General features: G+C 54.8%; 1 protein-coding gene across 2 annotated transcripts in view; it reads left to right on the top strand.

The window, feature by feature from the left end:
- The window catches only part of LOC101655181 (triple functional domain protein), a 146959-nt gene that overhangs the window by 27288 nt on the left and 105764 nt on the right, over window positions 1–13907 (top strand). For both annotated transcript variants that reach the window (XM_045285010.1, XM_045285011.1), the window contains exons 7-8: window positions 5657–5779; window positions 10830–11021. In XM_045285010.1, coding sequence (XP_045140945.1) covers window positions 5657–5779; window positions 10830–11021 — 315 coding nt within the window. The remainder of the gene's footprint in view (window positions 1–5656; window positions 5780–10829; window positions 11022–13907) is intronic.

Raw genomic sequence — 13907 nt, 5'->3', positions numbered from 1 at the left:
TAAGGTCATGGTGAGGCCAGCTCTGTAAGCAGGCCCCTGTTCTCAGGGACAGGAAGGTGGGTGGAACCGGAGCAGGAGAAAGTGTGTGGTCATCCATACAGTGCCGACGGCCCCGGGGACTGGTGCATGGAAATCGGGTCATTGCTGTTGAAGGGGAGCCGTTTGGTTATTTTCTCGGTCACTGCTGTTGCTGACTAAACAGCCAGGCATGGTTCAGACTCCATGTGCAAAGGCACGTTGCAGGGCAGGTTTGATTCACAAAGCTAGGCCAGGAGGTGGGAAGATCAATCCAAGAAATCAACAAGATGGCCAAAAAAAAAAGTTTGCTGAAAGTCAAGAGAATAGGAACAGGTTAGGGAAATCTATACCACAGAGTGGGACTGGCAACTGGATACTAAGCAGAGGCAACAGTAACATAGCAGTGTTTGAAAAGATGCAGCCGCCAAGGCTATAATTTGTCAAGCTGAAAATATGGGACAGTCTAAATCCGCAGGGATGCAGTAGGGCCGTTGGCGATCCTGGAAGTGGGAAGTGATTTTTGTCCGTTTGAAAGGGCGCCTGGAAATATCCTTTAGAACAAAGGAGAAGGGCTTCACAGAACAACAGCAAGAGAGCAAGTATTTTTATGCAAACAATACACTTACACACACACACACACACACACACACACACACACACACACACACACGAAGAGTATGTGCTTGTATGTGGGCGAGTGTTTGAAAGGAAATATGCCCCGTGGTTGCCGTGTGAGCCTGTGAGCAGCCATGGGAAAATGGCAGGGCACGCGGGTTTTGGAAGCGAGTTTAGAGTCGGGTCCCAGGGACCAAGATCACTAAGCCAAGCTCCAAGACTGCATGTGGCCTGGGGTTCCCAGCCGGGAGGCTCAGAAGTGGGCCCACCACAAACAGGAGGTGACCTGAACAGCCCCAGAACTCGGGCCCCCTTTCCTCGGGTGTCAGCCGTATGAGGAGGGCCCCTGAGACAAGGCACCCAGTGAAGGTGGCGTGGAAAATTGACCATATACGTACATTCCTGGTAAGAGCCCCGGAAGGCGTAATGGGTTATGCGTTTGGTTGCACAAGGTCAGCAGTTCAAAACCACCAGCTGTTCCACAGGAGAAAGACGAGGCTTTCTACACCCATCAAGGTGTTCGGTCTCGGAAAACCACAGGGTCTGTTCTCTGTCCCAGAGGAATGCCGTGAGTCGTAATCGGTTCGGTCACGTGAGTCCGAGGAAGACATGCACACAGATGTGTCTACATGTGTGCATTTATATCGTCAGTACTTGACTTGAGTTCATGCCTAATAATTCCCTTTTCCCAGGAAGCACATCGGCATTGGTTTTTGTTTTGTTTTGTTCCGAAAACTTTGGGCAGTTTCATATTCTTTTCTGAACAGAATGATAAATGTAATTTTTCAAAGTCCAGAAAATTACTGGACAATAGTTTAGTAACGGTGGTGTAGGGTGTAGTAGGAATATCCTGGGTGTGGCTCTTTGAATGAATGGTTTCCTCCCTCACTCTGGAAATTGCATTTAAGCTTCTTCATTTTTGTCCTGAAACTTGATGTACTAACAATTAAAACTAGGCAATAGTAAGAAAGTTGGTCATTCTTTTTTTTCTCTTGAAGTTCAGTGGCTGCCACAATGAGCTTAAAACACCACAATTTGAGGAGGGTGGAGGACCGTGTGGTGCTTTGTTCTGTTGTTCTGAACAGAGCGGTCACTAGGAGCCAGAACCAGAAACCATGCATCCATTTCTCCCACGTCCCTGTCCAGCTGAGAACGTGTGCACGAGCCGCTAACCCGGCTTTCCGCACGCGCTTCTACCCGTTCAGTCCCTACATCTACTAGCACAGACTCTTGACACGCAGCCTCTTTCTGTACCTTGTTCTAGCGTTGCTGTAATAAATAAGCAAGTTGGGTGTTTTTAAGAATTAATCCTTTGCCCTCAGCTAAGGATAGAATGCTCTAGAAACCACTTATAATCCGCCTTTCCCCATTGAGAATAATTCCAGTTTTTAGGACAATCCGAATTCTGATTTTGAAACCGTGAATGGGGACACGTCGTCTCAGGTTCTGGTGGACGGGGCTGGTGGGTGCTCTGAGGTACTGCATACCCTGTCCTGTCGGTCCCCCAGAGGCGTGTGTGGTTCCACCCCGATCGCCCCCTGCACCTCAGCGTTGAGAGCCAGAGCCCCTGCAGTCCCGAAGGCCAAGCCCCTCGTTTTCCAGCTGATAAAGCTCTGGAGAGTCAAGTGGCTGGTCAGAGCTGCTCCGGGGTGGTTTAGTGTTTCCACTTACTGTGCTGCTCCGACTGTGGGAGGGTGTTATCTCTGGAGCTCATCCGAGAGAATATTAACATCACTGCCGGTCAGCGTGCAGGCAAAGAGCTGTTTAATTTTGACGGAGCCCGGGTGGTGTAGTGGTTGCACGTTGGGCTGCTACCTGCAAGTTCAACAGATCGAAACCTCCAGCTGTTCCATGGGATGACTAGCTTGGGGCACAGTCTTGGAAACTCGCTGGGACAGTTCTACTCTCTTGATGACCGTGAGTCTTTTGTTTGTTTAGCCATTGGTTTGGCTCTGGCCACAGTCATCCCCGGGGCAAAGTCCAGCAGCCTCCTGGGGCTTTAGAGGAGCAGACGGGCCTTGCCTTTCGCATTCTGGAGCTTAGTCACTCTGTGGGTGTTTAAATGCAAACTGTACTGGTCTCCTGTCCCCGTGAACGCCCAGTCCCCCAGCTCGAAGCTGCCTCAGGCAAATGACGATGTGGGGACTTTCTGAGCTGAACCCCCCCGCCCTCCCAGGAAAAGAAGAACATGGCTGAAGTGCTTGTTTCAGGGATAAAATATGCTGGGGACACAGGCAGGATTAAAACATTAGGCAGCCTCAGATAAGTGAATAATCAATATTATCTAAACAGGTAAATCCCAACTATTCTTTCATTTGGGATTTTTCAAGAAAATTTTCGGGTAAACTTCATTCACAAACCCTCTCATCACTTACCAATATGATTAGGTTCCAAAGACTGGGTTGTTAGGCAAAATCAGTGCCTGGTGACACTGGAGGCTGATTACATCAGATCAGAACCTGGAGGATGAGTGAGTACATCGCTACATAGCTGGGCTACCAAACCACCGAGAGTCTGACCTGACCGATGGCCACAGAACCCCACCACAGCAGCTTCCCTCTTGCCTCTTCCTGGCTCGGTGTCATCGCTGCCAGATGTTGGTTGTCCAGTCCCCAAACGGTCAGATAGTGGATCTTCCGCCCTTGCCGGGGGTGTTGGCTGTGTGGGACTTGGACGCCGTCCTTGTGGAGGAGAGGTGCAGCCTAGTAGCAGTGGCTGGTCCATATCCCCTACCGTATAGACTCGAGTATAGGCCGAGGTGGTCAGTACATTCTTAATGCAGTGTTTGTGGTAAAATCAGGTGCCTCGGCTGACATTCGCGTTGACTTATACTCGAGTATATACGGTAATTGAAACACCTCCACTTGGGTTTTAGCAAAATCTGAAGTGACATTGCTCCATCTATCAAATGTCCTTTGTGAATGTCCCTAAAACACCAGTTGGCTTGCTAATCACTGAGAGCGCTGATCTAAAGGCTGCCTTTGGGAGCATGTCTTTGAAAGCAAAACCGGAAACCCAACACATGTCCAAAGCTTTAAGTCAAAAGCCAAAATGCGGTGCTTAAACAGGGAAGTGGCAAAAAAAAGTGAAACTTGGCAAATGTTGGTTTGGTAGCAAGTGTGGGGTGGGGCAGGGAGGAAGTTCCCATCTTACAGCTTGAGCCAAAGAGGCTGGGTAGGGGACGGGTTGACAGGGACAGACGGTACACACGAACTTGGAAAGCTATGTGTCACCGTAGTGATTGGCGGACTGGCCGTGTCCAGGACAGAGAGAAAGGTCCTTAAGATGACCGCAGCAACACACGAAAGGTGTGGCTTCCCCCTCCACCCCCCCTTGGTGCTTGTATGTCTGACCTCAGTACCTGCTTGTTCTCCAGGACCTTTATAAGGTGGCCCCAGATTTACTGGGACTCATGGCCAGACCTGCAGGCCCCGGAGGACCCCTGTTTGAGGCTGGGGAGGACAAGCTGCCGGGTTGTCCACGAGCACAGCTTTGGGCCGCACCAGTGCCTTCCCAAGGACAGAGCCTGTCCAGGTTGCAATGACCCATTGGTGGCGTGCTCAGGCTGCCCTCGGACCACTGTCCAGCTCTGCAGGCCCCTGTGTGTTGGGTGTCCTCGGTGGTTTTAATCTGGTTGGTGAGTTACCATAGTTCCCAACATGTATCAGGCAGTTGTGTGAACAGTGGACATTTTCCAGCTAAGGCCGCTCGTGTCTAGATGTAGGCGTTGTGGGCTTACAGTTGTTTTGCTGAGTGGTTGAGTGCCCGGCTGCTGGCAGCTGGGTGGGAGAAAGATGGGGCTGTCTGCTCCGTAAGGGCTGCAAACTCCACAGAGCTGCTCCCCTCCATCCCGCTGGGCCGTTCCGAGGCGGAGTGCACTCAGGGCAGCAGGTTTTGCTTTTGCCTGGTTTGTCGTCCTTGGATGCCCTTGCGTGAGTGCCGATTCCTCACGACCTTCTGTGCCTCAGAAAGAGACGGGGACGGTTTCACGGAGTGAAAAGCACTTGGCCGCATGTCGTTGGTGTCTTGTGAATTCTCGGGTACTGCTCGGCTTCCTGTGTGTGCATTTGCAGCCGCCAGGCTTGTGCTGCTCGGCTTCTACTCGGTTCCTTGGGTGTGTGTTGGATCTTAAGGAGCAGGAAGTCGAAGAATAGTTAGCTCTCGTACCACCTTAGTTCAGTGGTTCTCAACCTTCCTAATGCCGCGGCCCTCATGTTGTGGTGACCCCCCCAATTATAAAATGATTTTTCGCTGCTACCTTATCACTGTCATTTTGCTACTGTGATGAATCGGGTCGTTGGACCCCTCCAAAGGGGTCGAGACCCACAAGTTGAGAACCACTGCCTTCGTTGCATTCGATCGGAACTCAGACTTTGCCGGGGGTGGGGGCGGGGTGGGGTGTTGGTTTACTTCTGTGTGGTGAGTCTCCTGAACGTATGCAGAAGGAGCCCTGGCAGCTACTGTGTTTGAAACCACCTGCTGCCGCACAGGAGCATGACCTCCTCTCATCTTGGGAACCCACGGGGCGGGTCCACCCAGTCCTGTAGGGCCTTCCTGAGTCAGAACCGACTCAATGGCGGTGAGTTTGTTTTTAAAAGTTGGGTTTTTTTAATAAATAAAGAACAACCCAAGACTAACTATTTAAATCTGAGTCGACCAAGGTGGGACCCTTAGAGTGTTATGAAAATGGGAAGTTCCCTCCGGTGCTCCGGACCTTGAGAGCCAATGTCTTCTGTAAGACCCGGTGACTCGGGCCTGCAGAATTCAGGCTGAGGGTCAGTGTTCTTACCGCCTCTGACATCTGTGCCCCGGCAGACGCACACTTGGGAAGCACGGGCAGCACCCAGTCCTGGCGGGCAAGCTGGCCTGCCCTGCCTTTGCCAGCCCTGCCTCACTGTGTCGAGAGGAGCCCCTCCTCCAGGTTACGGTGGCACGCTGGTCACAGAGTCGGCAGGGCAACACAGAGGTGCGGCACCAAGCAGGGCCCTGGTCTCACGGCGCCCCTGCCCATGTTTCACTGCAGGTGCTGGACTGGATCGAGAACCACGGAGAAGCGTTTCTGAGCAAGCACACGGGCGTGGGGAAGTCGCTGCACCGAGCCAGAGCTTTGCAGAAACGGCATGAGGATTTCGAAGAGGTGGCTCAGGTGAGCCCATGGCTTTCACCGTGTGCTCTCCGGATGCCTACCAGTCGCTTCCTGATACCCGCCGGTCACTTTCTGAGACTGATGCAGCACTCTGCGGCCAGAGGAACTGGCCATAGCACAACGTATGGTCTCCTGGCCCCCGTTTATTAAGCGTCTTCTTCTCGAAACAGGAAAAGGCTTGGTGATCGTGCCGAGTTGGTTGTAAATTGTTAAACCCATTCTCCAGGTCTGAGATAACCAGGGATGACCTCTTTCGGCACCAGCTCTTTCTCTGGAAACTTCTGCCTTAGGGAGGAAGGGCAGGCATGCCTCCAGGGTGAGCAGAGGGTTAAAGGTGGATCTGCAGCTGCGGGTGGGGTGTGTGTGTCTGCCTTTTACTCCTGGTTGGAAGACAGACAGACGGGTGCACCTCTGCTGCTTTGGCCGCTGTATTTCAGTCCTCCCTGGGACTTCACGGCATGCCTGACCTTCATGCCCCGGGGCAAATGAGCCAGATGCTCAGAAGCTAGCATTCACTGTTCACGTGCTTATGAATGCTAGGAGGCCGGTTTTTCATTCCTCGCAGGAGACTCCAGGTTCAGGTTCTATTACTGCAGGGGTCTGGCCTGGGGTTTCAGGAGCACGGGAGGTGACCGGGATCCCGCCAGCACCTGGTGTGTGATGTCACAGGACCCCGTGTGTGTCCTCATTCTCCAAGTGCCGAAGGAGGCATTGGACAAACTGCTTCCTGCTTAGTGCCTCCGATGGTTTAGTAACTGCCCAAGGTCCCTCTGCATCTGTCCCTAAGGGACATTGGTTTCTCTGGACATCTTTACCAGCTTGCAAGAGATGGCCGCCTTGTGCAGGACAGTGAGGCTCAGGGGAGACGCTGCCCTTTGGAGGGTCCTCCTACCAGACATGAGGGTCAGCACCCACTCAGTTGTCCTGGCCATCAGAAAGTGCCCGGAGTCCACTCCAGAGGGCGGCCCACCAGCACTGCTCTGTGCACGCACAGACAGGTCTGGGGCCTCCCCTCACTCAGAACCCGGGTCTGGGAGTCGGGCCGATTCTGCGAGAGGCACTCTCCCTGCAGCGTCCACTCAGAGTGTGGCTCTGGGGGGCTTCTTGTGGGTTCAGTAAGCCCAGCCCTTGACCTCAGGGGCTGAGGACCCTAGCCAGAGCCCACCTCCCAGGGGACTGGGTGGTCAGTGAGCGCCTCTATGCAGTGCTTAGACCCCCAGCTTCATGCATAAAAGCCGTGTAATCGTTTCTCAGTTCTACCATAACAGCTCTGTCAGGCACCATGGAGACATCTGTCTCGTGGGCACCCCCCCCAGAGTGTGGGCATCTGGGGAGTTAACAGCGGCTGGTATTTCAGAAGGAGATCCCCCAAGACTTTCTTCTGAAATGCCTCCCGTGTGCACCACCCAGGGACCCCGGAATCTATGAATACACGTGTGTGTGCACGTGTGTACTATGCTATGTAGACAGCCCAGGCTCCCATATCATGAACACCTTGCAGCAGTGTGCCACCTGCCACTTCTGAGAAGCCAGTATAGGCCCATTGCTACAAACCAGGTGCCAGTTGAGACTCCGAATCCATCGCTGCTTACCTCACACCCCTGTGGTCTTCCAGCCCCACCCCCAACCTCCAGGACACCCTCCTTTCTGTGGGGGCTCCCCTTGGCCCCCTTTAATTAATTTCTGTGGTTCTTCCTTGGCCCCTCTCAGGACCACCATCCTGATAATCCTCACTCTGGGTATCCTTGGGTGGTGGACCTACTCTCTGCCTAACCCCAAGCCTTATCTGTCATCTCCTGTCCTGGGTGATTATCCCGGAGCAGAACCCAGAGAGACCTGCACCCCAGTCGTGGAAGTCCTTCCAAGGTTGGAATCCGGGCCTCTGAGGTGTCTGAAAATCCCATCACAGTTTCAATGCACGTGGAAGGTTCCCTGTGGGCACCTGCCCGCTGTGTCCTGTCTGCCCCGTAGGGGGCACACAGGTCCAAACAGCGTAGGATGGGGGCCCTGTTCCTGTGGCTCTGTCCCGAGAAGGCTTTGGAAGTGGGTGATTTCACTTTGCCAGTCCCTGCAGAGTGCTTAGGAAGCCCTTTGAGCCTGCCCTCCAGCGCTGCAGTCAGACTGGGAAGTGTGTGCGCTCTCTGAATGAATCTCCTGTGATTTGATTCTAAAGAATACATGAAAGGTACGCAGGTACATTTTCAGGTCTGTTCAGATCCAGCAAACTTTAAAGGGTCCTTGGGCAACCCTTCACTCATTTCTAAAAGGGGTCTGTAAGCGCTTGGTTAACAGAGCGCCGATTGGTAGAATACTAAAATTTCAGGAATATTCTTAAGATATTCTGGAGAAAAGTCTACAGAAAATGGTTTTTAAGGTTGACAAGGAGAAATGTGTGATTCTGAACCTGCTTCACGAGAGAGTGTAAACAGCAACCTGATCCACAGAACCTGCGTGTTGGGCAGTAGGCTGAGTGGTTAAAACAGAAACTTTGACCTGAATCTGGGTGTGAGTCCCAGCCTTGTCCGTGGGGCCCAGTGACGGCCCCATGGCCCTCAGTTTCTGGGTGAGTATGAGGTGACCCAGCGCGAGGCGAGCCCTTAGGGCCCTGACACAACAGTAAGTGCTCAGAACCTTGGACCTTGACACCCCAAGGAGCTGGGGGCTGAGTGGTTCCCTGGGGTAGCCAGTTCTTAAGCTTTCACCCCACCCTCCCTTGATTGCCGATACCTGGGAATGTCTGACGGCACCCCAGCACCACGCACCTGGGCAACGCAGCACTCAGTAAATATGATGTGAGCCATTCTTGAACTGGCTTTCACGCTCGCTGCCTTGTGTTAGAGCCCAGGCGTTTTTGTTGTTAACGTTTGCAGGATAGTTGCAGGTACAGGGAAGACACTCGGCTTGCCCCTCCAACGGTTTGTTTTAGTCTGGGTTCCTTACCGCACCCGCAGAGCGGCTGCCCCCGAGTTCACCCCAGGGCATAGACTCACGTGCCGGAGTAGATGTTTCCGACCCAGGGTGCGCTCTTGAAAGCGGTTTGCCAGGTTTGTCTTCCGAGCCCTATCGCCAACCTTTCGGGGCGCAGCCGTGCGCTTAGATGTTTGTGCCACCCAGGCCCGGCTGTACTACTGCAGTCTAATATCAAAACCAGGATGCTCACACCGAGCCCAAACACAATTGCCACTGGAAGTCCCCTTGGTGTCCCTTAGAGGGCTCCAGCTCAGAACCACGTGTGGGATGTCATTGTCCTCCCCACCCCCACCCTCGCCCCTTTGGAACAGCCTTAGCCTGGGGAGTCACGCTGACCCGCCTCTTGGGAGCTTGTCTGACCGCTTCCTCCTGGGGTGTGTCCACCCCCCCCCCCCATGGTCACTTGACTCTCCTTTGCCCCATCCTGTGTCAGGGTCACCTCAGTCCCTGGACTGAGGGGATGCCTGCCAGCCTGCCTCCATATTAAAGTTATGCCACGTGCCCCCCTCCCCCCCTCGTGTCAGGATCAAGTCTCTTGTGGGAGGATATACATAGCCTGCCCTTCCGGAGACTGTGTTTATTTGTTTACACCGTCATGGACCTGTGGCTTCCTGTTGTTTTCTGAGGGCTGTGCTCAGTGGCTGTACCTCAGGGGGCTCCTGCTTTGCCTCCCCCCCCCCCCGCCCCCCGTTGTGCCTTTGTGCCTGGCACTTCCTAACACTGCCTTCCTGGCACAGTGAGGTTCTCATCCCAGTCCCTCCCCTCCCCCCAGCCATCCATCCAGTGCTCTGCCCCACCCCAGCCCCAGAAACAGGCCTGGCTCCCTGGAGAGGAGGATGGGTGCAGAGCATGCTGAGCCCAGTCCATGTTGCCAGCCCACTACACACACACACACACACACACACACCTGTTGAAACCCCTGAGCTCACACAGATACCTCCAAATCCATTCATCATCCCCCAAAGGTTAATCACGCTTTCTCCCCACCCCCCATGTATGTTGGTCACTCCGCTCTTCAGCAAGAAACCTGGTGCCCCTTATCCTCTGTGTATTTACCCCTGGGCGTCACCCCTCTCCCACTCTGCTGCCCACCCTCCTCTCCCCTGACCCCCTTTTCACTGTGCTCAGGCTCCCGCGTCTTGGGAGAGAGCGTCTCACTGATCAGCCCTCAGACTGACCCCACAGGGACACCCTGGTCACCCCTCAGGCTGACCGCTGAGACTCGCTCCTCCCCTGGCCCCCGTGAGAAGCCTGCCTGCTTTAGGACTAAATGGCTGGAGGAGGGAAAGGAGGAAGGACTCAGTCGTCCCTCAGCCAGTCTCGGTGACCGTCTGGGCCTTTTCTGAAGGCCTCATTCCTGCTCTTTGGCCTCTCTGATGCCCTTCACCTTAGTTGAGGCCCAGAAATCCCAGCCAGCTGTTCCCCTTAACAGAGCAGATCTCTAGCCTACCTGCGTATTCAAGGTACCTTCTGAGAGCCTCTGACTTCTCAAGAATTAAGATAGAGCAAGTCAAGCACCCACGTCCACTCCCTCTCAGCTCCCCAGAACTCTGGGCATGGTACAGCCAGTGATAGTTACAGCTTTTACCTTATCCTCAAAGATACGCCGCCTGAAATAGAGAAACAACATGACCACGCAGAAGAAACATGTGGAAGGGACCCCGACTGTGCTTGTCTGCAACTTCACTTTTTAGCTTTCACTTTGGGAATGACCGAGCAGCCGTCTCAAACTAAAAGGCAAAAGTGGAACCCGCTGTCATGCCGCACGGGAAGAGGGAAGCCCATGTCCGGGGCTGCCTGGGTCTCCGGGAGCGCAGGGGCCAAGAAGCCCAAAGCACCTCCCTGGCAGGTTGTCAGGAGCCACAGCTCAGCTCCACAGGAGAGAGCTTGGCCCAGCTCAAAGCTGAACAGCCTAGAGCCCAGAGAAGGTGAAAGGCAGCCAACGGAGAAGTAGTGACTGCCGAGAGCCAACTCTCCGGTCCTCCCTCTCTGCTTGCCAGCAGGGACCGGAAGTTCACTGTCACACAGACATTGGCTTCTGTTAATCATCTGGTTTTTCTCTGGGCGCTCTCTCGTGCAGAACACCTACACGAATGCAGATAAGTTGCTAGAAGCGGCCGAGCAGCTGGCCCAGACCGGGGAGTGCGACCCGGAGGAGATCTACCAGGCAGCGCATCAGCTGGAAGACCGTATCCAGGACTTTGTGCGCCGCGTGGAGCAGCGCAAGGTCCTGCTGGACATGTCGGTGTCCTTCCACACCCATGTGAAGGAGGTAAGGCGTCTGGAAGACGAAGCCCACTCCTGGCCAGAAAGGTCCCCGGAACTGACCCCAAGCCGAGTCTGAGCCAAGGGGCTGAGGGCAGGCGTGCCAGAGAGGGGTGTGGGTGACAGGGCAGGCAGGGACAACGGGAGGCAGGGAGACCGTCCGTCTTAGCCCCGGGCGTGCCCTGTGGTCACAGCTGTGCACTTCCTTTCCGTTGGTCAGCCAGTCATGCGGTTCGGTCAGGGTTGCCTGTGATCTTATCATGGTCCGTGCCTGCTCTCAGACACAGACGGGCCGAGTGTGAACATCTTGTGGGACTGAGACTGTCACGGGGCAGGAAATACGAGACACCACCGCCGTGGTCCGTGCGGGAACTGAGCTCCTGCTGGCGGGCTCAGTGAAGTAGCCGGTGATCAGACGGAAGGGGCTCCTTGGTGCCTTGGTGCGTGGGAAGAGGGCCTGCGATCACACGCTGCTGACCCGAGCGGTGCTTGCTAGAAGCCATCTCCACTTGTCTCACGGACCAGAGCTCTTGAGGGAGAAATGCCATCACACATGAAAGTTTTCAGGAAAATTAGAAGTTTTACAAACGGAATGAGGATGGGAACCGTGACGTGTTATTTCTGCGCTGGCCAGTGGTCAGGGGAAACCAGTCTTTACTTCACTGGGGACTAGTGCTGGACATAGTTGGCGTGGGGGCGTTAAATCCCAACGTTTGTGGTAATGGAATAGGAAGAAGGACCTGGATGGGGAGTAAGACTCGTGGAACGTCTGGGAGAAATGTGGAAGTCTGAGAGAGGGCACGATCCCTTTCCACCTTGACGGGCACTAGAGGTGGTTGCTTGTTGTCAGCCGGGGTCAATTCGGCTCCCACTCAGGTTGTCAAACGTGGAAGTGTCAGCGGTGGTGGTACTGTGTCACCCCCAGGCCCTTTGACCGTTTGCATCCATTGTCACCACGCCGCCCCGTCTCACGGGGGCTCTGTTGAACGGCCACCAGCCTCAGGTCCATTCTTAGCCATGCTAGCGTCCCTGGGGACACACGTCCAAAGGAAGGGAGCTGTGATCTCATCAGCCTCGCTTCTAAGGAGCATGCAGGTTGCCTTCCGTCTTGATGTGGATCTGGGACAAAGGCTGGGAAGTCTGTTTAAAGACAGTCCACTCAAAGAAAAGAACCTCCCAAACCGTGGCTGGCGACCTTGGGCTTGGGAAACTTGGAGGTTTGGATCTGCTGAGCCGGAGTTCTATCTCTGAAGCTGTGAGCCTGTGGGGATGGCAATGGGGATGGGAGAACTGGGGGTGGGGTGGGGTTGTGGGGGGAGGACGGGCTCTGCCCTTCTCAGCCCAATCAGGTGAGACACTCATCCCTGCCCACGGGAGGCTCTGTTTCATAGCTAGCTGCTGTGGGCGAGGCATGGCGGCCACAGGCTGCTGGGCGAAGTTCTTGGCATGACCTGAGCGATGGGCGGAGGGCAGCAGGCCCTACTATCTGCAGAACACTCGGAAGAGCGTGGTGTTGGAAGTGCCAGCAGATTGCATGGTGTGATCTGTTCACAGACCTGAAACAGACCTGGAAGTGACCAGGTTTTTGTAGCATCAGCAGCTTTTCAGGAGCGAACTTACAGGGACACCCTTCCAGCCACCCCTTGCAGTGTCTGTCTGTCCGTTAAACAAACACAACACTGCCTCACGGTACCCTGTGGGGTGGAGTCGGGCTGCCCCAGTGCTCTCTTGGCTGCAATCTCTATGGGCCAGAATACCACATCCTCCTCCCAGGGGGCAGCTGGTGGGTTCCTTTCAGTTAGCTGGAGAGCCTTAACCACTGTGCCACTCAGCCTCCTCCATCTCGTCTGTCAGCTTGGACATGACCGGAGAGGGAGAGTACCTTTCGTTTCTATCGACTCTGGGGATCTGCGGTCTGGATGAATTCGTAGACTGAGGGATTTCACGAGTGAAGTGGCTCCTGTTCACAAGGAGGTGGCTCCCTGCGTCCTGTGCGCATCCTTCCGCTGTTACCTGAAAGGCCGTTCGCAGAGCAGAGAAACTGGCTTCTTCACCCTGATGGGTTAAGCGCTGGGCTGCGAACCACAGGGTCCGCAGTTTGAACCTCCCAGCCCCTCCGGCCCGAGAAAGATGAGTCATGGGCAGCTCTGCTCGGTCCGGCAGGCTGCTGGGAGTCGGAGAGACTCGTGGCAGGGAGTTGGTCTCTGAGTGCACCTATGGGGATCCAGTGACCGGGGCGCATTCAGTGGCCAGCAGGGGGGTGAGGGCACGCTGTGCAATGGGTATGGAGAGAAGGGGCGGAAACGTCCAGGTTAGGTTGGAAATGTGCCTAAGATCGCCCCTCCTCGGGCTGGGCTGACCATTTCCTAGGTAGACGCCTCCATCCCCACTGTCTCTTCTCTGGGCAGCACAGAGGCTGTCCAGCAATACCTGGAACACCGGCTAGATTTCCTATTGGAAAGCCCTGCTTCCTCCTCCGGCCACCGGGCTGTGAGACCAGTTGTCCAGTTGAGAATAAATTGAATGCGTTTAAAATGGAATTAAAAGCGAGACAAGGCCTGGGAGGAGGAAATCTCGCCTGTTCGGTCTGTATTTGCTTAAGGTCATTAACTATTTAGACAGATGAGGTGAAGGAAAAAGTGGGGGTGGGGTGGGGGAATTACATTGTCTGACTTACTTCTTCCCCAGCAGACTGTGCAAATTAGCTAGAAAACGGAGCCGGTGCTGGCAGATTGGGAGGAGTTAACGGTTCCGGGCCCTCCACCGGGACGGAAGCCACCCCGGTCCCGGAGGGTCCCCCAGGGGCTTTGCTCTTGGTCTGCAGAGCGTTGCCGGCGCCTCGCTCCATTGCTGTACGTGCGCGTCTCCGAGGAGCGGGCAAGGTGAAGGCAGA

The sequence above is a fragment of the Echinops telfairi genome, unplaced genomic scaffold, assembly GCF_000313985.2.
Source record: "Echinops telfairi isolate 266 unplaced genomic scaffold, ASM31398v2 ScPeMD7_7469;HRSCAF=8507_1, whole genome shotgun sequence".
NCBI lineage: Eukaryota > Metazoa > Chordata > Mammalia > Afrosoricida > Tenrecidae > Echinops > Echinops telfairi.
This window is presented reverse-complemented; position numbering and strand designations above follow the sequence as displayed.